Genomic DNA, 23,389 nt, shown 5'->3' with positions numbered 1-23,389 from the left:
TTTGTAAACCTTCAACAGAAGGTTAGTTTACTATGCAGTTGCACAGTAAACCAACTTTTCCTCTTCTTTTTTTTTTTTTTTTCTTCTTGATTTCAGCTGCCTCCTGTAGTAATGGAGGGAGGGATAGAAAGTCTACTTCTTTACTTTTGCATATTTGTTAGAATCACAGGCATAAATAATTTTGCATTTTCCAAATTCCTCTTATGAAAATTTGTCCATATTTATCCACTTAAAATGGCCTGTATTCAAAGAGTTATATGCAAGTTTAGTGTTTGATGCTACAGTTACCCCTTTCACTGATCACTGTTTTCTAAATAAATCATCTTGTAGTTATTTAAATGTTTCTCACTTGTTTTATTCTTCACTTTGGTAATACCAATTGTGTTATCATGGTATTTCTGTTGATTCATTTGTTAGTCCATCTCTTTTCTATTGGTGCTTCTCATTAGTAAATGCTTATCTTCAATTCTGTTGCATTTAAGGTTGTTTCAGCAGCAGGCTCTTCATAATATGTTCAGGTTCCCTAAACAAAAAAGAAACAAACAAACAGCAGGGACAGTTGTTTATCCAGATGATGCCCTAGCCAGCATGTCATAAGCCAATACAGAATGCATTTTGGGTGGCTGGGTCCCAAATTTCCAGCCCATTCTCATTTAGTTATTATCTGGATAGTATTTATTTACTTTTTTTTTCTTTATATTGATCCCTTACACAAGAGGTCAGAGGACTTATAAACACATCCGTCAGTGCCATGTGTGAGGTGCAGATGAGAACCAAGAGAAGTTTATCAATATTTTTTTAAGAGTTGCAGGTTGTAGTTGTTTGGGAATACTTCATGAGAAAGACTGTTCCAGGGGACAGGAGGTGGACAGTATAAAAGAGAATGAATAGAAATGGGTTTGGTGTGTTTGCAGTTGCACAGTAAAGGGGTGCTGGGCAGCTGCAACTCTTGTATTAACAGGTGCAACAGAAAGTGAAGGAATGATGTTTTCCATTTCATTGGAACAGTGACCATGGAAGTACCTGTAGAATAGACAGTGTCGAAACACTGCACCTGTGAGATAAATGTGAAATGAGTCTGTAAGAGAGGGATCATCTATGAGTAATGTACACTTTAATACTACAAGTTAGACAGCTAGTATTTTTGGACACCAAACATGGTTTTATTCAAGCCATTTCAGGATTCTAGTTTGTTAGATGTATCATTTCATCAACTCTGGTCATTTTTCCTTCAACCACCTGTTTTTGACTAATCTCACTTCCATTCTGTTTAGATGACTCTGCCATCCTAGATTATCTCTACCCACATGTTCTTGAATCCTTTTCACTTCTTTTCTGATAACTTGATTTTTAATGTGATACTGCCAATAGTACCATCTGTTGATTTTCATAATTTTTCTCAGAACTACCATATTTGTTTAATTTCTAATCCAATTTTCAGATTTATAAGTTAAAATCAGTTTGAACACTGTGTTATTTGTCACTAGGTTTGGTGTTTCGGATTGTGCTTAAAATGTGTAACTGTTCTATAGGCTCACTGTTGAGAATGTAGCTGTGCTTTATTTCTGTTTTTTCTTCTTTTTTTTCCTGCTTAATTTCAGAGTTTGTCTTGTTTAGAGTACAGGTAATCCCTGGGTTACGAACGAGATACGTTCCTGTAAACGTCTTTAAGTCGGATTTGTATGTAACTTGGATCCCTGATGAACAACGCATATGAGGTGTTAATAATAACAGTACTATAATGGCTCATATGTAGTAATAATAATAATACAGTGTAATACTGTAATAATAATAATAATAATACCTCTGTGCTGTAATAATAAGTTACAGAAACTGTTGTGATCTTTCTAACAGAACATAAAAACAAACTCATACAAAAAGTTTAGATAAGAGAAATTTAAAAAAAGAATATTAAAGGTTGCATAAATATCTTGCTTATTGGAAGGGGCATTTTTGAGGCAAGAAGGTAGGCTAACATTAATCGGAAGATGATGATGGAAATAGTGCTACAGAGGATGGACCTGGTGCTGAAGAATCAGGATTTGATTCTGTTTCTGGATGAGGGGAACTTACCACTGAAGTCAGTTTCTTGAAAAAGGTATCACGAGTTGTTTGCACAGCTTTTTTCTTTTTTTTCCATCATAAATGGCCTTGTAGCAGCTGATGTTCCACTAACTGCATGGCAAAAACCTTTGTAAACTGTTGAATATTAGGATCTTGCTCCTCAAGCTTAGCAAATCTTGCTTCAGTGAGAGAAAGGCTTCAGCTAATTCTTTTGTCGTAAACTTTCTTGGCTCTGGATTTTCTGATTCGTCATGTTCTTGTGTTTCTATCAGCTGCTTCTCTATCTCCATAAGATCTTCATTAGTTAATTCTTGTGAATGGAACTCTAGTAAGTCAATGACATCATTTTCATTGATGTCCAATTGCAATGCATTGCCACTATCCACCACAACTTTTCTGGTTTGACGATATCTTCTATGAAGCCATTAAAATCATCACACATTTGAGGGCACAGTTTGTTCCATGCCCCTTCAAATGTTGATTGCTTCATTTCCTCCCAAGAATCAGCAGTGTATTTGATGGATGTTAGAATTCTTTGAGAACTCTCTCAAGGTCATCACAATCTTCCATAGCCCTGAATGCTCATGGGAATGTATGCCGTAAGTAATAAGCCTTAAATGCAGAAATGACTCCCTGGTCTATTGGCTGTAGTAACATTGTAATGTCGGATGGTAAAAATACGACCTTTACATTAGGGTGAAGGTCATCTAAAGATGTTGGATGTCCAGGAGCATTGTCTTGCACAAGTAGAATTTTAAAGGGAATTTTCTTTTACGAACAATAACGTTCCACAGCAGGAATGAAAGAGTTCAAGAATCAATCTTCAAACATAGCAAGTGTGACCCAGACTCTTAAATTTGACTTCCAAATAATGGGAAAAGCTGCTTTAACACTTTCATTGCCAAGCTGAAAATTGGAATTTCGTGTGGTGGCCAAATTTTTTTCTTTTTTTATTTAGTTAGCGACGTCCACGCGATAACGCGTGATCGGCCGTTTGGTGAGAACTCGCGTCGCGTGATCGCATGATATCGTTCATTGCCAAGCTGAAAATTGGAATTTCATGTGGTGGCCAAATTTTTTTTCTTTTTTTATTTAGTTAGCGACGTCCACGCGATAGCGCGTGATCGGCCGTCATAAGTCTGGTCCTCCGTAACCTGGGGACTGCCTGTATATGTTTGTCATTTGGCTAAAGACACCTCTAGCAAACTGGTATAAGAGTATAGAACTGAACTTCAGTATTGGTTCTCTGTATTCTATGTGGAAGGTGTCCTTCCAGTTTTCTAGCTTTAACTCTTAAGTAACCAGTTTATTTATTATTAAGTGTAAAATAATGGCATTTTTCTTGTATTATATAAGTCATATTATATGTATTATATAATTAAAAAAATTTTTAAATAAGGTTGAGATTAAAGCTTATGGAACTTTTAAATACTGCAATAATGAAAGTATTAAGTGGTTATAAATTTGAAATGGCACATAATCAACTACAAAAACAACTGCTTTACTGATGAAACAAAGTTAGTTCATTCATTGCTATAGCAGTTTTCTGTTATGTTAGATTTGCATTGTTTTTTCGACATTAAAAAACATTCACTAGCTCTGTTTTTAAGCCTTTCAGGGGTGTGTGCGTGAGCGTTTGCATGGCAACTTTATCAAGGTGGGAAGAATATAGAAGAAATGAATGAATAAACTTTTTATGAAATTCATACTGCAATTTTTATTCTTTTTTGAATAACTTGAGTTATAATTTTGCAGGAGTAAATTCAGGCCACTATACAGCCTATGCCAAACATGCTTCTTCAGATGGATGGTATTACTGCAATGATGATGTTTTATGTAAACAAAGTCCTAGAGAAAATGATTATGTGCATGCTTATATTCTTTTTTATCAAAAACCTGGTAAGTAACTAAATAGCTGTTTTTTTTTCTTGAATTTTTTTCCCCGTCTTATGAATATATCATCTCATATGATATATTTGTAATTTGTTTGTAAGTGTCTTAACTTTGCTTAGTTGCTGAAAAAGTAATTGATGAATGTTGTTGATTTGGCTTTTCGTCATTTCACAGTCTGTGCATATATTATAGACTGACTTATTTCTTAAGAATAATGAAAGTTTATATTTATTTGTCGTTTATGCTTTGTTTTTTTAATTAATTAATTAATTACCGTGCCATATTGCTGCACTGGCTTTTAAGCTTTACATCATGCAATCAGGCTGTTAATCAGCTGTTGATGTATAAATATGCATTTCTTTCCTGGCCAAGTCAACCATTGCAGTGATCAGTTTTTCCACAAATGGAATGTTTACTATGTAAGCACATACTTTATTTTCTAGTTGATGAAATGGTAACAACTTCTGATAACCTAGATCTTCATTCCCCAGTAGAGCACTATTATCTTGCTTTTTAGGGCCCTGAAAGGGACATGTCATGTTCTGGTTTCTGTTCCCTGTTCCCCTGTCTTACATTTGGTGCAAGTATAGTCTTCAAGGGTAGGTATACTAAACACAAAGAAAGGACCTAAACCTCCCATGTTTAAGTGATCAGCAGTAAAGTAGTTTTTTTGTGTGGCCAGTTAGATAGTACATGGAACAGAATTCTGAGCCATGAAAACAAATCAGAAGGTTACTAACCAGTTAGCTAAATTCTGCTGGCAAAGAGTGCCTGGGGAGTCTGAGATGGCACTATGTGAGTGGGTGCTGATATGCCCACAGTGGACAGGTCTGAGTCTTTTGATGTGTGGGTGACATTCCACACAGAAAATGAATTCAATGCCAAACATCGAATTCATTTTCTTTAATCTGCTTTGGCTCAAAATATCCTTACTGCCTTTTGTTTCCTTATTTGCTATTTTATCACTCTCCAAATTCTTTCTCTTTTCCCCATTAACCATGAAAGATTAAAAAAACCAAACTCTTTGTATAAAATATATATATATTTTATACAAAGAAATTTTCTGAATATATATATATATATATTCAGAAAAAAAGAAAAGAAAAAACATAATACATACAAAAAAAAAAAAGTTCATCATCTTAAAATTTTTGATATGTACCTTTGATGAGTGTACAGGATGCTAAAATAGTACTACATAATTAAGTTTAAATTTTTCTTCTTCAGCTTCTTTCTATCCACAGCTAGATATAGGCCTCCCTCTTAACTTTCTTGCTGTTTCTGTTCTTAGCAAATGTCGAGCATCGCATATCACACTTTTGTAGACCACCCCCTCCATCTTGTTTTTTTGTAGCCATTTATGTACTTAGTGCTTAATTTTGTCCATCTTTTGTTGTTGATATGGCTAGTCCATTTTCATTTACATGCCTTGAAATACTTAATAATATCCTCTATTCCAGTCATCTCTAATTCTGTTATTTCTAAATCTATAGCAGCTCCATGCCTTACCTAGAAGAAGATTTCCATTGTAGGAATTTCAAGGATGCCGTAGTAGTCCTCCGTTCTGGAGAAAATCTTAACAGAAACCAGGGAATGATAATAGCTGGCATATGGAAAACATTAATAAGCTCTCTCAGTCTGCCAGAATTTAATTTTGCTCAAAACTACAGAACGTGCTCTTGCAATAGTGACTAGCACAACATGCTCCGTGCTTGTAATGTTATGCATTCTGTTTTAATTTATACGATAGTGTTACTCCATTTTCTCTGTGCTAGCCACTTTTAGTTTTCTCTTACCGTTATAAGTCCTGTAGAAGCCGAACAGCCCTGTTGGTGAAAAACCTGTTGGCATTAGATGTTTATAAATCATGGTCAATTAAAGATCAATATATATTTCATTTTAATTATATGTTTGAATGAACAAATATAAATCTCAACCAAAAAAAAAAAAAAAACCTTCATATTGCCTTCTGACCAACTTATTTGTTCATATGAAGTTCCATAATTCAACTCTATAAACTTTTAGATGCTTTAGTTTTATATCTGTTTGAAACATATTCACTAGCATTACTTTTCACTTTTGTGAGTGCATCCTAATTAGCTAGATAAAAAGTTATTAATTCATAAAATTATAGCATCAGTAGTTTGCTTTTAATAATCATAGTTCATTGTTCCAAACACAAATCAGTACATACTGTACAAATGCAACCCCTTAACTTGAAACCACAGCATGTTTTCTTGCTTTTGACTTTTACTTGCACATCTTGCTGAGAGGAAACAAAAAAGTTAAGATATGTTTTCTTTCTCTCTCTCTCTCTCTCTCTCTCTCTCTCTGTCTCTGAGTAACTGGGAAGAAAAACAAGTATAATACATATATGAACAAAAAACAGGATCAAAATTTGCTTGGCAACATATTGAGTACATATTCTTTTTAATACAGGTTGAGTCGAAATTATGTGAGTGGTTTCTCAAATTTTTGAAGAAACAGTAGCAGGAGTATGCAACATGCATAATTTGAAATAGAAATTCAAACAGTTTGTATATGCAGGTACAAGAATTAGTTTTCACAGTTGCTAATAGAATGCATGATACACTGCACTGATGATTAATTGCAGAAAAAAAGTAGTGAGTGGACTATGTGTGCTTTTCTGTATCTTGACATTTCATTCCACAAATTCGGTTTGTCTGTTCAGTGAGCATTTAGAAGGAAGTATGAAGAGAATATCCTCCATCTGTAAATTTCATTCATAAGTAGTATTGACCATGTTCACTCTTGCATTACCTCTCTCACCATCATTTAGTTTATTTAGAGAAGCACTGTAAATCTAGAATGTATGTTGATCTTTCCATATAACTTAAGTATATATTTTAATTCAATATTACAAATATTGAATTAAAACTGAATGTTGATGCTGTTTATGGATATCATATGGAAGAAATTTTTCATGGATGTAAGAAGTCTAGTAATAGTTTAGTTTGGGCATAGCATCCTTGTGTGTATGTTCTATTTTCAAGTAGAATATGTTTCTGCAGTTAGTAAACTGGATTTACTATAAAAAAATATTATCTTGAAGTTATAATTTTTTTTTACCATTATCTGCATATAAATATTTTACTGAATTATAGGTCCAAAGGAATTGCTAGTTTTACCTAAGAAAGACAGTTTACTCTATGATAAGGCAAACATATCTGTAGATGATGGATCTTCTAGCTCTGTTTGCTTGAAGCCAGATACAATTACTCACATCTTGAAGCAGCTGGAGGATAGCGAAGATTCAGATAGAACTCTTGTAAATAAAGAAATAAAAGCATGACTACTGGACCATAAAAACCCTTAGTAACAAGTTAAATCAGCAATAAAAAGAATTAAATGTTTTGGAAACTAGCTTTCATAAAGCTAAAAAAAAAAAAAAAAAACTGTAACTGAAAAACTTTTAACATCATGTGATCTTAACCAAAAAAAGGAAAACTTTTCTTAATGGCCAGAGTACAAATAATGTTTTTAATTAATAATGTAGAATGAACATGGAATGAATTTTTCTTTAGTTTTATCACTGAATGGGTTGCTAGCTATAACATTATCTTTCAATAGTGTCATGATTACTTAATCATGAAATGTACAGCATGTAATTTATGTGAAACAGCTGTTTAAAATGTTATAAATAACTGTTGAGCAGAATTTCTCATCTTTTATCATATCACTCCTTTTGTGAGTACTGCGTACTTAGTCATAGATGAAAATGACAGCAAAGTATCTTTGTTATTAAGTTATTCACTTTTTTGGATTTCTAAAATTTAATCCCTTTCCCCATCCTCCTTTTCCACCACCATCACCAATTCCAAAGAAATAAATTTTGAATTAAAAGCAAGACTGTATTCTTTATAAACTTTTAAGTGTAAAAATATATGCTAAGGTAGGTATTTATTTTAGTTTAATGATAAAAAAAAATGGACTAATAATCACATATGCGTAGCATATGAGGATACTCTCTAATCACTTCAAGTTTGTCAAGTGTTACTAAATGTGATAAAAAATCTTTATTTTTAATTAAGTAAAATGCAAACAGAAAGTTGTGAAATTTTTATATGTTCTTATATTATGTTGTATAATAAAAATGTTACTATTATCATTGTGGAAAGGAATGACACTATTGCTAAATGATTTGTTAGTTGTGTATGTTGGGAAAATTGTGTCAGCAATAAATTTTTGCCATCAGTTTTAAATGTATCTTGTGTAAAACAAACATCTTGTACTCTGGCAATGCAAAAGGTCTGGTGGAAAAATTTTATTAATGCCACAAAGTTTCCAGCATATTTCTCTAGAGCTGTGTTATTTAATCCGTTGGTCATGACCACCCAAAGTCAGGTTGCCATTTCATTTGGAGTAGGTTGCCGAGATGTAACATGGACTCTTAATTGTTTGAAATGTCCTACCTAAGCAGTTTTTCTTAGCATTTCACTGGACTAATGAAGTACTTAGAGGCCAGATACACGTCCCATTTTGATAATGATGTGAGGGATTTGTCTGATGTTGCTAAGAATTAAGAACAGTTTATCAAGATCCAAAATGACAAGAAGCTTTGTTACTCTTTTAAGAAGTGAAAACAGAATTGAAGAATACATTCTTGATCAAAGTTTTAATCTTGTTATAGTAACATCATGTTATCTGACCACACAAGTTTTGGTATCTAGCCCAACCTAAAAACTGCCGTCTCTGGGACTGCCCACACTGATGATGAGCACTGCTGTTTGCTAGCTCACCATCATTCTTATCAGTTACACAGATGATGAGTTTGCATTATAAACCAGATAGTGAGTGGCTAAATAACATATCACTATAATTGAAAAGTTAAACTATTTTAATTAAATTTTAATCTTTATACTGATTCATGTCTCTCTTATTTCACAATTGAACTATGAATCATGAGGTCAGTGTCACAAACCAATAGTCATCCTAGTATAAGCAAAGAAATGAAATGGGCATCATCAGATTAAATAAGTTATTATTAAAGCTGAGAAAAATAAAATGAACACAGAAGTAATCAATATAAATACAACTTACATGTACTGTCAATTCAAAATAATAAGTGATCTGAATCTTGTGATATTTATCAACTGACTTAATAGAACTGTATAACTAAAGTAGAGTGGTGCTAGGTAAAAAAATTCTAAGCTGACTATCTTAAAACATCTATATTCATCCCATCGAACATGATCACACTCCAGGGGGGGGTGGGAGCTTGCTACCAATTCAACTGACATTAATTTGTTGGCCTACTAACGCATGGTACAACTACCTATAGCATTCTAATTAAAAGGTTATCTAGCCTACTGCAACTTGGTAGAGTGCTGTCTAATATTTAACTGGCATTTACTTCAGACTATCTAACACCATCATTATCAAATTCCTGACATGTACCCTCAAAGGGGGTGTACAGGATATGATAGTACTGCATGAAAAACTTACATTATCACTAACTTCCTATCTACAATTTTTCTCCTAATCAATCTGTTACCTGTCAAGACTCTAACATTAACAGATCTTATGTTTCTAAGACACTTTTTATTGTATCAATTCAAATATATATCTTGGTCTTCCTCTGCGTTTTTTCCTGCCAACCTGCAGAGAACACTTTTTTCATTCTGTTTACGTGACTATACCACCTGAGATTAGTTCTGCTAACACATTCCTGGATGCTAACAATGTCGAGTTCTTTCATAACATCCTCATTTTTAATATGATATTGCCATTGATTCCATCTGTTCATGCACCTAATCTTTCTCAGGATTCTCATATCTGCGGTGTCTAGTCTTTGGTCAAGTGTTTTATTTCTAACCCAGCTCTTAGATCCATGAGTTAAAATTAGCTTGAACACTGTGTTGTATACAGCTAATTTAGTGCTTTGACTAATTTCTCTTTTATTTCATATAAATCCATTCTGTTGACTTCCTGCCATACCAGCTTTGTTGATTCTGTTGTCTATTTCTATATTTAATTTGCCATCTTCACTAAAAATCATGCCTAAGCAGCTGAAATGTTTTACTTGTTCCACAGGTTCTCCATTCACAATGCAGTTGATATTTTCAATGCGTCTGCATATTCTCGTTGTCTTTGTCTTGCTATTGCTGACCTTCACACCATATCTATTACAACAGTTATTCAATTTAGTCGGGGAATCTTGCAGACTTGTACTGGATTTATTTAGAAGTATAACATCATCCACATAAAGTAAAGAGCTGAGATTAACATTTCCAGTTTTGTTATCAAGTTTAATACCACTTTCCTTCATAATGTGATCCATATAGATAATGAATAACAGAGGGGATAATGTACATCCTTGTCTGACACAAGCATTAAACCATCTTCCTTTACTTCCTTCAATTCTAAATGCTGACTTACAACTCAAATAAAGACTAAGTATTGCTTGATATAATGCCCTATTGACCCCATATAACTGTAGCGTATTGAATAGCTTCTCTCTTGGTACCTTGTCATATGCCTTTTCCAAATCAACAAAACTTAAATACAGATCTTTGTTATATTCCCATGATTTCTCCACTATTTGTCGTAAAGTGAAGATCTGATCCTGACAGCCTCTATTTGACTTGAATCCAGCTTGTTCTTCACCAAGCTTTTCTTCCACAATCCTTCTCTACTATTTCTCAAGTATACTTGCATAAATCTTACCAGGAACACTCAGTAGGGAAATAATCTCTAATTCTCACATTCAGTTTTATTTCCCTTTTTGCATATGGGTACTATGAGAGTTCTACTACAATTATCTGGAATTTGTCCCTCTGTCCAGAACTTCTAGTTTTATAACTCCATACTTGAGCATTTCTTGTCGAATATCATCTACTCCAGCTGCCTTTCCACATTTCAGGATTTTGATGGCTCTTTCTACTTCAAATATGGATATGTATTCCTGATTGCATGCCTGGTCAGTGTTTTTTACAATTTTTCAAAGTAATTACTCCATACATCAAGGATATCTTTTTCTCCAGTTTTCATGTCACCTTTATCATCTCTAATTCCTGTTTACAGTACTCTTTTCTCCATTTCTGAGCTTTTCAACAACCTCCAGAATATCTTGCAACTTATTGATGTTTATTTTCTATGTTCTTACCAAAGTCTTCCCGTGACTAAACATTTAGCTTACATTTGTCTGTGTTCTCTAAGAGCACAAGCTGACTTATTTTCCAGGAACTTTCAATATGCTTTCTTCTTTTCCTTCACTATCTCTTTAACTTCCAGTATTCACTGTGGAGTTCTGATTTTTCTGTGCTTGCAGACAACCTCATCATATACCTCTGTGGTTCAATCAATCAATGTTTTCTTCAGGATTTGCCACTGAATCTTCAATGTTGGTTCCTGCTCTCAAACTCTCCTTTTTTCTTGAATAATGTTTGTGTATTTTAGTCTACAGTTCACATCTGAAAGCTGCTCAACTTTTATTCGCTTTAAAACTTTCTTACATGTTCTTTTTCAATATGATTCAATTTTATCCTGCTCAAGACTAAATGGTGATCACTTCCAATTTCAAATCCTCTGTACACTGGTGTCCTGCACCAGTGGGAAAACATCATTATCGACAATAACATAGTTAATGAGACTTTTCTTATTCCTTGCCTCTTCTCTCCATGTGAATTAGTGTGCATTTTATGTTGGAACATGGTGTTAGTAATAGCTAGTCCATGTCCTGAGCAGAAATCCAACAGGTATTTGCCATTATTATTAGCTTTGCTTTTTTCTCCAAATTTTCCTAAAATATTTTTGTATGTCTGACAGTCATTTCCTACTCTGCTATTTAGATCCCAACAAGGACCAACTTTTCCTTTTTTTATTGTGTCAGTTGCTTTCTCTAAAGCCTCAAAAAATTCCTCCACTTCTTCCTTAGTGGAATCTTCTGTGTGGCCATAGATACAAATAAGTCTCATTGTCCAGTTCCACATTCTGGTATTTTCCCATCACTCTACTTGATATTGCCTGCCATTCAAGAAGATTAGCCTCATATTTAGTATTGAATACTATAGCTACTTCTTTTCCTTTACTGTCATTGCCTGAATGTAACATTTTATATTTATTGCTCAGCAAGATCACCAGTTTTTGTCTTTTTTTGTTTCATTCACTCCTATTATGTCGATCTGGTACTTATCTAATTCCCCAGCTAGCTCCATTTCTTTGCCATTCAGGCTTCTTATGTTGATAGTACCGATCTTTAACTCTGGTGATGTTGAGTTGGGATGTGTTTTCGGATTTGTTCCAGTAGCTGACTTTTCGATGTTCGCCCTGGTTCCTTGGCAAAAACAATGGGGTGGGGGGCATTGTTTAACTGGGCAATGCCTCAGCTGGCATGAAATTTTGTCATGTTGTACCATTATTTTATTTTGTGGTTTAAGCCAATAAGAATATAATTTGGTCAGCTAAATCCCATATTTCCAGCCCATCCTTGTTCATTCAGTATCCATACAGATATCTAACAAGGTGCACCACAAGAAGGTGAAGATTGGACATTAGGTCAGAAGCCCTGGTCAGTTCTCTGCATTCCTTTAAAGGCTATGTGGAGGTATCCTCTCAGTTATACAGCTTTGACCCTTAAGCACCCCTTACCATCTAACTGAACTTTTTTATATTTTTATAATACATATGTAGGCCTTCTATTATTTACAAAACTACAAATGCAGTTTTGTAGATTTCAGTATTACTTATTTATATTTTTTAACTTGTAGTCTAAAAAGTCAAGCAAATTGAAGAATTGACTAATAAGACTTTTACCTTTGTGAGAAGAAACGTTGTATAATTTACTCAAAGTTGGCAGAAGATAAGCAGCATTATTATATGTAATAAAATAAACAATCAGTGTAAATTGTTTCTGTTGCAGCATTTAATTAATAACTGGCTAATTAAAGAAATATGCTAAAGCAAGGTGATCAGTATGTAAGCTCTTACATACAAGCAGATTTTCAGTTAAAAATTAAAAAAGGCATTTCATTAAGCACCTACTTACAAAGTGATAACATAGCCATCTCAATGATTAAATGGAAATGTAATATTCCAAATTCAAAACTGTGATGCTTATTACAATATATGTTAAAATGTCCAAAGGAAATATACTTGAGATGTAGCCATGTCATCAAAGAAACCACAGCTTGGATGAATATCCAACCCTTGCTCTATTTGAAGACCTACAACAGTACCAACTTACAAACATAGTCGAATATACTGTTCATTTGTTGCTTGATTCAGTTTTAGAAAAGGTCAAATCCAGGTGACTAAGGTAGAGCTCTTATAATTGTCATATATTAAAAAAAAAGGGAGGGGTGATAAAGTTGAATTGAAATTGTAGAAGAGTGTCCTTATTGATCATCCCAGGTATGATTTATGCAAGCAAATTTGAGAACAGTGGTCCACACTAGATATTTACTTCAAGATAAAGTATTTCATGTTAAGAAATCATGAAAAAAAAAAAAAAAAAAAAAAACAAGGAGGGGACACTTGATAAAAGAATCAAGTTAAAATGTGTTCAAAACTTACTGGAGTTACGTGGTATAAATGGGATATACAAGTGGCCCTGCTACATGAGTCTTCATTAATCGAATCCCCATATTTACATGGTTTCCATGACAATGCATACAAATTTATTTTCCATACATACTCCCAAATATATCCCTCTCCCAATGCTGCTCTCACATGGTCTCTTTGTTTCTTTTAACCACATTGTGATTTCACTTGGATTTACAGTACTTTATTTGTGATACCTACAAATATAAAAAGAATTAGTAAGGTAGGTCGTGTGTTAAAAAAAAAAAAAACGTACTAGCTTTTTGCTAGGTTGGATATCAAAATAGATATTATCAAGCATAAACGAAGTAGTGAGTGAGCAATAGGCATTGCCTATTGCCTTAGTTTGCCAGAAATGAAATTCATGCGATTACAAAGCAAAAATTACACTACTGCTATGTCATTCTGAAATTATGAAGGAGCAGTTCACTAAATATGGAATATGAACTAGTAGCATTCAGCAAAAGGCTTATACGAGAATGTATGGAAGTCAAATGTAGATAAGGATCCAGGTGAGTCTTTGACTCCATGGGGTCTTGGGTAGTAATAATAATAATAAAGAAGCACAGAAAGAAAAAAATTGTTGCTTCAAAAGGCTTTCATCGATTTGAAAATCATTATGGATTAAAAAATGTAAAAGGTATGGGCAGAGATTTCTAGTGCATAGTTTGCTGTCCTTTGTTTTCTGACATCCTAAACTAAAATCCTAAATGGCTCTTTTACCATAGTATGAATGTCATAACACATTTACATTATACTCCTTTGTATTTTTTATGGTAAGTTATGATAAAGGGTAGGTGGGAGATGAATTTCAATGCCTAATATAAGACCTGCTTATTGAAAGCCTAAAACGGGGCTGAAAAAGCTTCCAGTTTGGTCTCTAGAGCAGGGTTTCTGGACTCTGAAAAAATATACTAAAAAATTTTTTTTTTAAATTGCTAGTTTACAGTACTAATGTATAGGCTTACCTATTTTGAGTAAAAGTCATATAAAAAATATTTAACATGTGGTTTTCATTGGTATGGATATCATTTCACAGTCCTATTTAAACCATAATTACATTAACTCATATAGAAATTTGTTCTTGCTATAAGTTGATTCTCTATCAGTAGTCATTTTTGAATCCCACTAAATGCTTATAACAAGGATCCTCTAAGTTGTAAATCAGCAGTGAGAATTCAGGGAGCCGATATGAAATTCAATTACATTTAAACTTGTCAAAATATTATATTTTTGTCTAATCCTTTATCCAAGTGTAAGTAAACAAAGTTTGTGCATGAAGCTTCTTCACGACTAGGCTATTGGAGACCTCAGTAAAGGTCTGAGTAGTGGCCCTTCACTTAATGCATAGTATTATACATGTCCAAAAGGATGTGTGCTTTGCATTATGGGATACAGAGGGTAATTAATGTAAAGTCATTAGCCTCTATATAAATGTAGCCTTGTGAAGATACTGCACGTGCAAACTTTGTTTACTTACGCTTAGATAAAGGATTAAACAAGAACATAATTTTTTGGCAAGTTGATTTAAATTATAACTGTGAAGAAACTTTTTACAAATTAAACTTAGTTTTTCACTTTATCATCATCATCATCATGATCAGTGGTCCTAACAGGCACTTAACTCCCACAGCCTTCCAACTATTCTTGGACTTCGCAACTGTAACTTGAGGATAGGGTGGTTAATCCCATACCTCCCGGTGTGTCCTATGTCTGTAGATGCATGTGTTTACGGGACCAGTTTGCCTGTTCTGGGTGAAAAAACTCCCCTACCTCTGTATGAGACAGGCTAACTCACCTTTCGTCGAAAGAGACCAGATAAAGGTTCCTCACATCGCTGATGGGAATCGAACCCAGGTCTTTCTGACCAAAGTGTTTCATCTCTATTGACTGAGCTACAGAGGCTCTTTTTTCACTTTATGCATATGACATTATACTCCTAAATCTACCATTCCCAAATACATTCCAAATTATCAGCAGAGCTCAGGATTGGTATTATCGACATAAGAAGCATCAATGAAAAAAAAAATAGAATTTACAGAAGAATTAGATAAGTACCAGATTGACAATAGGTGTGACAAACAAAGAAGACAAAAACAGGGAGCAAGATCTCTCTAAATAACAAATACAAAATGTTATATTCAGGCACTTACAATCAGGGAAAAGAAGGAATAGCTATAGCATTGAACACTAAATACAAGGATAATCTTCATGAACGGAGGCAATATCAAATAGAGTGATGTGGAAAAATATCAATGGGAAATTGAACAATGAGACTTAATTTCTGCTTATGGTCACACAGAAGGTTCTACTAAGGAAGAAGTGGAGGAATTTTTTGAGGTATTAGAAAAGGCAGCTGACACAACAAAAAAAGAAAAGTTGTTCCTTATTGGGGATTTGAGCAGCATAGGAAATGAATATGGAGATTTATATAAATGTTTTAGGAAAATTTGTAGAAAAGAGCAAAGCCAATAATAATGGTAACTACCTGCTGAATTTATGTTCAAGACATGGACTCATTGTCAATAACACCATATTCCAACATAAAAATTGCATAAATTCACACGAAGAGAAAAAACAAGAAATAAGAAAAGTCACATTGACAGCAACATTTTCACACTCATTCGAGACACAATATATATATATATATATGGAGAGAGAGAGAGGAATTGAAATAACTATTTAGTTTGAGCAGGATAAAATTGAATTTCATATTGAAAAGAAAAATATATAAGAAAGTTTTAAATTGAATCAAAGTTGAGCAGCTTTCAGATGTGAACTGCACACTGAAATACCCAAATGTTATTCGAGAAGAAATGAGAGTTTGAAAACAAGAACCAAACCTTGGAGATTTAGTGGCAAACTCTGAAGAAAACATTGATTAATTCAGCTGGAGAGGCATGTGGTGAAGTTGTCTCTAAGGATAGAAAAATCAGAACTCCATGGTGAACTCAGGAAAATAGAGGCAGTTTTTAATATACATTCATGTTCATAGAAACTGCATCACTATACATAAATATAGTTTTTAGTAGTTAAATGATAATTTTCATTGTTTTATCATTAGATATTTTGTTGTATTGCATAAAATTTTTTTATGCTATAAATAGATAGCAAGAGCTAATTTTCACATTTTCATACTGAGATCACTATGGCTAGTTACATCCAGTTAACACCTCGCAGAAAAAGTGCGATTCAAGCTTTGAATAGAGAAGGCTATAACTTTCATGAAATAGCTAAAAGGAGTATCCTGTAGTCAATCTTCTGTGGTATGGCTGCTGTTGAAAGTGAAAGAAACTGGATCTGCTGAAAGTAAGAAGGGCACAGGAAGAAAGCCACTTCCTATACCAGGGGTGGGAAAACTGTGGTTCATATGCCACATGCATCTCCCAACAGTGGCGCACTCGGGATTTAATCTTGGGGGGGGGGGGGGGTAGACGATTTGAGAATACACGCTACACATTGCATACGAGCTATGACTGAGCATTTGCAATGATCGCCAATACATGATACCCGTGATCTCCTCTGGCTCGGCTTGGGCAAACGAACGAAGTAGTGCCCGAGTACTACTTAGTTCGCCTTGCGTTCACAGCGGCCAGGATTCCCGATAGCTATAGGGTATTCCCACCTTGTGTGACCACTAATTCATAAGTAGCATAGAAATAGAAGACACAACACAACATAAATTTAAAAAATAAAAATAAAATGAATTTTAATTAGGAAAAGATATTTGGAAATTTTTCTAGTGTTTTTTTCTTTTTTTTGGGGGGGGGGGGGGGGGGGGCTCCTTGGCCCCCTCCCTGGGTGCGCCAATATCTCCCAAAGCTACTCTGTGCGGCTCCCGAGACAATACTGATTTTCATTGCCATTTTTTCTAAACTTTTATTTTAATAAACTACAGTAGTATAGTATGTACCAATATTAGAATATTTTATTTTGTAAATGCTTTAAAGATAAGTAAAAAACATATATTTTGAAACTTTACATTTTTAGCTTTTAAATGGTACCAGCCAAAAGGGTTGTTAATGTGGATTGTATTATCGTATTTGGTTGGTAAAAAATGTTTTTGACATTTTATGGCCTGTGTTGCTCTAGCCAAGATTAGTTCCAAAAGTGACTACTATGATCGCTGCATTACCCACTGCCTCTGTTGCCTGGACTCTGCGTCATCACTCTTCATGCAGTACACACAAGTTATGTGCTTGTGGTGGTAGCAGAACATAACTAGTGAATTTTAGTGTAGATAAGTACTTTTCTGATTAATAAATAATTAAGATTGATTTTAGTGAAAGTTATAAAACCCTTGTTTAAAATGACTGAGCAACAGAAGAGTATAAAACAGAAATACGAACAGGAAATGAGACTGTTTAACCAACAATGAGAGGGCGATTTTAACTGAAACAATATGAAGGATTGTTTCAGTAAACTAAAACAATACAAAGGAAACTTAGAAACACTTTATAATGATTTTGAGAATAGGTTTGAGAAACTAAAAAAGTTTAAGCCATGTTTTGAATTTCTTGTGAATCCTTTTGTGATTGATGTCATCAACGATGGATGTCCTGTTGTTGCATCTTTTGCTTTGGATGTTGCTTCAATAGAGACAGGGCTTATTGAGCTGCAGGAAGATGTGGGTTTGAAGGTAGTACATGATTATAAGCTCATCTGTAACTGACTTTTAGAAACAAATCCCAGAAGCAAAGTATCCCAATCTTCAGAAAACTGACTTACGACTACTCTCTGTGTTTGGGACAACTTACTGCTGTGAATCTCTCTTCTCTGTCAAGTCAAAACATCATGCTATCCTCACTAACAGCCACCTCATCGAGCTTCTTAGAATAGCTTTGACATCCTACCAGCCAGATTTTAAACTATTAACTGCACAAATGAAAAATCAATCAAAGCCTTCGATGAGTAGAGATTAAACATATTCTTTTTTGGTGAGTAGGACTACTATATAGTTGTATTTTTTATTATTTATAAATACAATTTTAAAATAATATTTTCTGCGGCTGTTGAACATTTCAAAAATGTATTATATGCGGCTGTTATTACCGAAGAACTTGCCCACCCCTGGTCTACACTACGCCAAGATCAAGTTCTAAAGCAGTTCTGCCTCAAAAATTGCCGTGCAATGTCCATGAAATGGGACTGGGAGGAACAAATGGGAGTTGTGTCAAGCTCTGTAACTATCAGGAGGACTCATTCAACAGGGACTGATAGCTAGGTACTCTTAAAAGAAGTCCTTGTGAACCAAAAATATGAGATTGGCTCAGTTAAATTGGTGCAAAGAGCATGCCAAATGGACCCTGATCAGTGGAAAAGAGTAATTTTTTCTGAGGTTGCATGTTGTATCATGGTATTGGTCACTTGCATTTCATAAAAGGTTCAGTGAATGCACAAGTGTATCAGACAATTTTAGAAGTGCTGCCTACTATCAGAGACAACTGTAACAATGAACTGCATCTTTCAGTATGACTCTTCCCCTTATCATAGGGCAAAAAGTGTAGGTAATGCTATTAAAACCCTAAAATTTACCATATGTATTGAGTTTAGTTCTTAAAAAGCTATGAACACCAATGAGAATTTGTGGTACAACATGGAGACTGAAATACATAAGAAGAAGAAGAATCAGAAAACACTACAAGAACTCCAAGAGGCTATTATAAGGGTATGGAACCATGAATTGACATTGCATCCATCAGGAAATTGATTTTGTCAATGCCAAGCAGTAATAAAGGTAAGAGGAGGACCCACAAAGTACTAAGCAACAAGTGAATTTTTTTACCCACGAAGTACTAAGCAACAAGTGGATTTTTAGCTTTGAATGTTAGTAAAACTGTGTAGTTGAACTAAATTTTGATACTGGTATTTGTTTTTCCAGTGAAAAGATCACTTAGTTTTGAAATATTTGCAGAAATGTCAGGTTTGTTGTCATTTTCTAATTATGTCACTTCTAGTACTAAAAAGGGCCAAATATCAATCAAAAATAAAAATGTTATATTACATTCTTTATTATTTGCGACAATTATTGTATTATTACCTCTTTTTAAATAGGCATTCAAATTTGATTTTAAAAAAATAAAATAAAAATGTGGCTACAGCAGTTCATTGAAACTGCATCTTTTGCTGTGGCTACAGCAAAAGATGCAGTTTCAATGAACATGTGTGTGTGTGTGTGTGTGTCTTACACACAAGAGGTACAAGAACCTATAGCACTTCAATGTTGTGTGAGAGGTGTAGATGAGGATTGAGAGGCTTGTTTAAACAAGAGCAGCTACTCCTTGTTTTTAACAGGCCTAATGGCAAGTGGAGGAATGATGTTTGCCAATTTAGAGTATTGACCATGGAAGTATCTGTAGAAGAGACAAAGAGCTGAAATATTGCATCTGTGAGAAGAGGTTGAAGTGAGGAAAGAGTTATCTATGAGCTGAATTGCTCTTCTCTGGACAGCAGGAATTTTTAAGGAGGTTTTAGGTGCACCACCTTAAATGTGTATGCAATATTCTAAGGATGGGCAGATTAGGGATTTATATAGGATGAGTAGCTGGGTGGACGTAAAATAGCTTCTTCACTGGAAAAGAATGCTAGTTTTTTAGAAGCTGAGGAAGCTATTGATGTGATGTGTGTTTGTGCCAAGAGAGAGATTGGAAGTGAATTTCAATCCAAGGAGAGAGAGATTGAGGTCATCCTGCCTGGTGATGTGTGTATTACTGGGGATGAGAGAAGGTTGAGCTGAGATCCCTTTTGTGAGAAAAAAGGCTGGACTGCATTTTTGGTGTCATTGAAGATGACTAGGTTATGTACTTGCTTCCCTGAAGGGATTGTATGGAGATCAGTGTCTAAGGCACTAGTTGCAGATGATCTTGATGTAAGGGATGTCTGGGAACTACATGGTTTGTCAAAAGAGTAGGATGAGTGGATAGTGTTATTGCTGGCAAAGCCATGGATAGGATTTGTAGTGATGGAGAGTAGATGATTTATGTATAAAAGAAAGTGGGTAAATGAGAGAACGGAACCCTGAGCTTCTCCTGTATTGGTGCAAAGCTTGAAGACAGGATGCCATCCACCGTGACACACAGTGAAGGGCTATAGAGAAAGTTGGCTATCTAGTTGTAGAAGGTGGCAGGTAGACCAAAGGAAAGCAGTTTGCAAAACAGGTCTTGAAGCCAAACATAATCAAAAGCCATGGAAATGCCAAAGGCAACAACACAAGTTTCTCTGAACCTTTCTATGGCACGTGTCCAATAGTGTGTGACTAAGATATCAGCTGTGAATCTGGATTGGTGGAATCCATACTAGTGATCGCTAATTAACTGCTGAGCTTCTAGGTAGTGAAGAGGTTGACCATTGATGCCTTTCTCCGTTATTTTGGACAGGATTGAGGTGATAGCAGTTGGTTGGTAGTTCAAACAGTAAGCTTTTGTCTACCTTTTTGGAATCTGTTCGATATGTTAGCTTCCATGAGGTGGGATGAGTGCCAGCTGAGTATTGAAGATTGAAGAGACGAAAGAGGACAGGTGTTAGCTCTGGAGCACAACACCTGAGTACAATAGGAGAGATGCCATTGCGATCAGACAACTGTAGTGTTCAGGTTGTTTAATATTCTTGTGTTTCTGCTGAAAGGCCAGAGGAGGTATATGGTGCTCAGTTGCTCGTAGGGAAGGAGGTGATTTGCCTTTGTTATCTATGCAGGAGTTAGAGGAAAAGAGTAATGCCACGAGGTCAACTATTTCTTTGGGGTGCTGTAACAGTGGTGCCATCTGGATGGGACAAGTGAGCAGAAGTTTAATCTGATGGCTTTTGCAAGTGATCAGAAGGCACAGGTATCATTTGGACAAGAGATGAGTTTTCTGCTAGTGGCTTTTATAAAATTGGATTTGGATTTTCTGATAGTTAATTTACATTTATTGCATGCTTTCACATAAGCTGAGTATGAAGCTTGGGTTTTTAATGCAAGCCACCTGTAGTAAGCTGAGTATTTTTCTTCAACTGCTTTCATACATCTGTTGAATCAGGGCTTGGAAAGTGGAAAGGAATTTTGGATGGAATGAGGGATGAATGCCTTCATGCCACTAAGGATGATTTATGTCATTTGCTTAGTGCAGGTGTCTTGTCAGAAGAGTGGAAGCAATAGTCATACCATGGGAAAGAAGAGTAGTAGTTCCAGAGATCATCCTTCTTTGTACCATTGAGTGTGATCAAAGAAGGGGTGTTCTGTGAGACTGGTAATTTCTACAGTCTGTCTGGAAGCAGAACTAGTTTAAAAAAAAATATCAAGGGAATAGGGGAACAGATTATCTGGAATTCAGGGTAACTATACAATTTGTGTTAGATCATTGCTTATAGCAAAATCCTGCATCATGTCCAGCTTGATTTGTAGTGTTGGAGAAGGGGAGCCAGTTGGAGTTCGCAGTGTTACCATCATGGTTTGTTTCATTTTTGGTTTGCTATTGAATGAAAGATCGGAGACATGCTGTGGGGGGGGGCGGATAGACGTGAACATGACACCCATACAGAGAGCGACCAATCCCCCCCCCCTCCATACCACTACTTGGACGCTACTAGGCATGACCCTGCAGAGTATGTGGGAATGGTATTATATGCCAGTTGAATGTGAAGTCTCCTTAACGCCTGGTTCTGGCCTGTATACTGTCTGGTGGCTGACCTGCATTACTGGTGTACCCTTGAAATGGATGAGGATCTGGGTCTTTAAGTATGTCAGTCATGCCCTTTGAAAGATATCATTCACACTGTATGGTGAAGGATGGTAATGGAACCCCTAGTATGGAGACCAAACATAACATCCACTTCAGCCCCAATAAACATGATAGTGGTGTTTCACTGGGTGATGGTCTTCTATCATCTAGTGGTCTAGTTGGCACTTCCTCCAACTAGGAAGATATCCTTTTGTAGTGGGAATGCTCACTGCAAATGCGATTGTCCCTTTTGTGGAAACAGGAAGGTGGAGTTGACCTCACAAGGTAGAGGCTGTGTATTGTGCATCCCTACCCATTAAGAAAAAGAAGAAAGCATTGAATGTGGCAGGTCAGCTTGTAAAAATGTAAAAAAGTGAAGAACATAGAAAATAATTATCAGGAGGGTGACAAAATATTCTGGAGACTATTGAAAAAGCTTAGAAATGGAATAAAGAGTACAGTAAAAGAAATCAAAGATGATAATGGTAATATGAAAACTGAAGATTTAGCAATGACATCATTAGATCTGCAAGGAACAGTATACTCCATAAAAACTAAGCACAGCTCAGCAACTGTTGGGAACCTTTTTGTCTGATTCTCTGAATGAGGATGAGTCTCAATAGATTGCAGTATGGTGGCTGTGCTTCTAAACACAACACCAAGACCTAGGTCATTTGTGGATGACTTGGTGCCTGCACATCACACCTGAATGGTGCAGCATAAGAAGCAGCGGCTGCATAGTGTCAATGGCTACCTTGATGCTTCCATTCTAATGGCCTCATCGCCAGAGTAATTGCACCATAATAGTGTGAAAGCAACTCTGGCTAGCACTGCCTTTCAGCATGCGATTCATGGACGATATTATTGCAGTGGCTAGATGGGGTTCACTTAGAGGTGTTCAGTTGCCAATGTAAATGAAGCAAAGATTTAAGGATTCTGCACCCTGACACTACATATGGCTTCTGCCATATAAATAATTGGTCATATGTGCAGTGATAGAATCTCACACCTTGCTAACACCAGGTCAGGGCTGCCATTCGGCCAGTCAAATGCTCACCTTAATTTGATGTTTGACCAAGCACATGAATCTACACCCCAACATATATAGCTAACTTCACCTGTTGAGTATGCTCTAAATAGTAATCTATAACCTAAACAAGACCACATTTGCTACT

At 35.3% G+C, this 23,389-nt stretch overlaps 1 protein-coding gene across 5 annotated transcripts in view; it reads left to right on the top strand.

The window, feature by feature from the left end:
* The window catches only part of LOC150093095 (uncharacterized), a 390,523-nt gene extending 381,687 nt beyond the window's left edge, over positions 1 to 8,836 (top strand). For all 5 annotated transcript variants that reach the window (XM_090413295.1, XM_090413299.1, XM_090413294.1 and 2 more), the window contains 2 exons: positions 3,820 to 3,963; positions 7,083 to 8,836. In XM_090413295.1, the coding sequence (XP_090269421.1) occupies positions 3,820 to 3,963; positions 7,083 to 7,270 (332 nt within the window). In that variant the 3' untranslated portion in view covers positions 7,271 to 8,836. The remainder of the gene's footprint in view (positions 1 to 3,819; positions 3,964 to 7,082) is intronic.
* Positions 8,837 to 23,389: the final 14,553 nt, after the last annotated feature.

The sequence above is a fragment of the Typopeltis vanoorti genome, chromosome 24 (genome assembly GCF_054136105.1).
Source record: "Typopeltis vanoorti isolate ZY-2024b chromosome 24, IOZ_Tvanoo_1.0, whole genome shotgun sequence".
Classification (NCBI taxonomy): Eukaryota; Metazoa; Arthropoda; class Arachnida; order Uropygi; family Thelyphonidae; genus Typopeltis; species Typopeltis vanoorti.
This window is presented reverse-complemented; position numbering and strand designations above follow the sequence as displayed.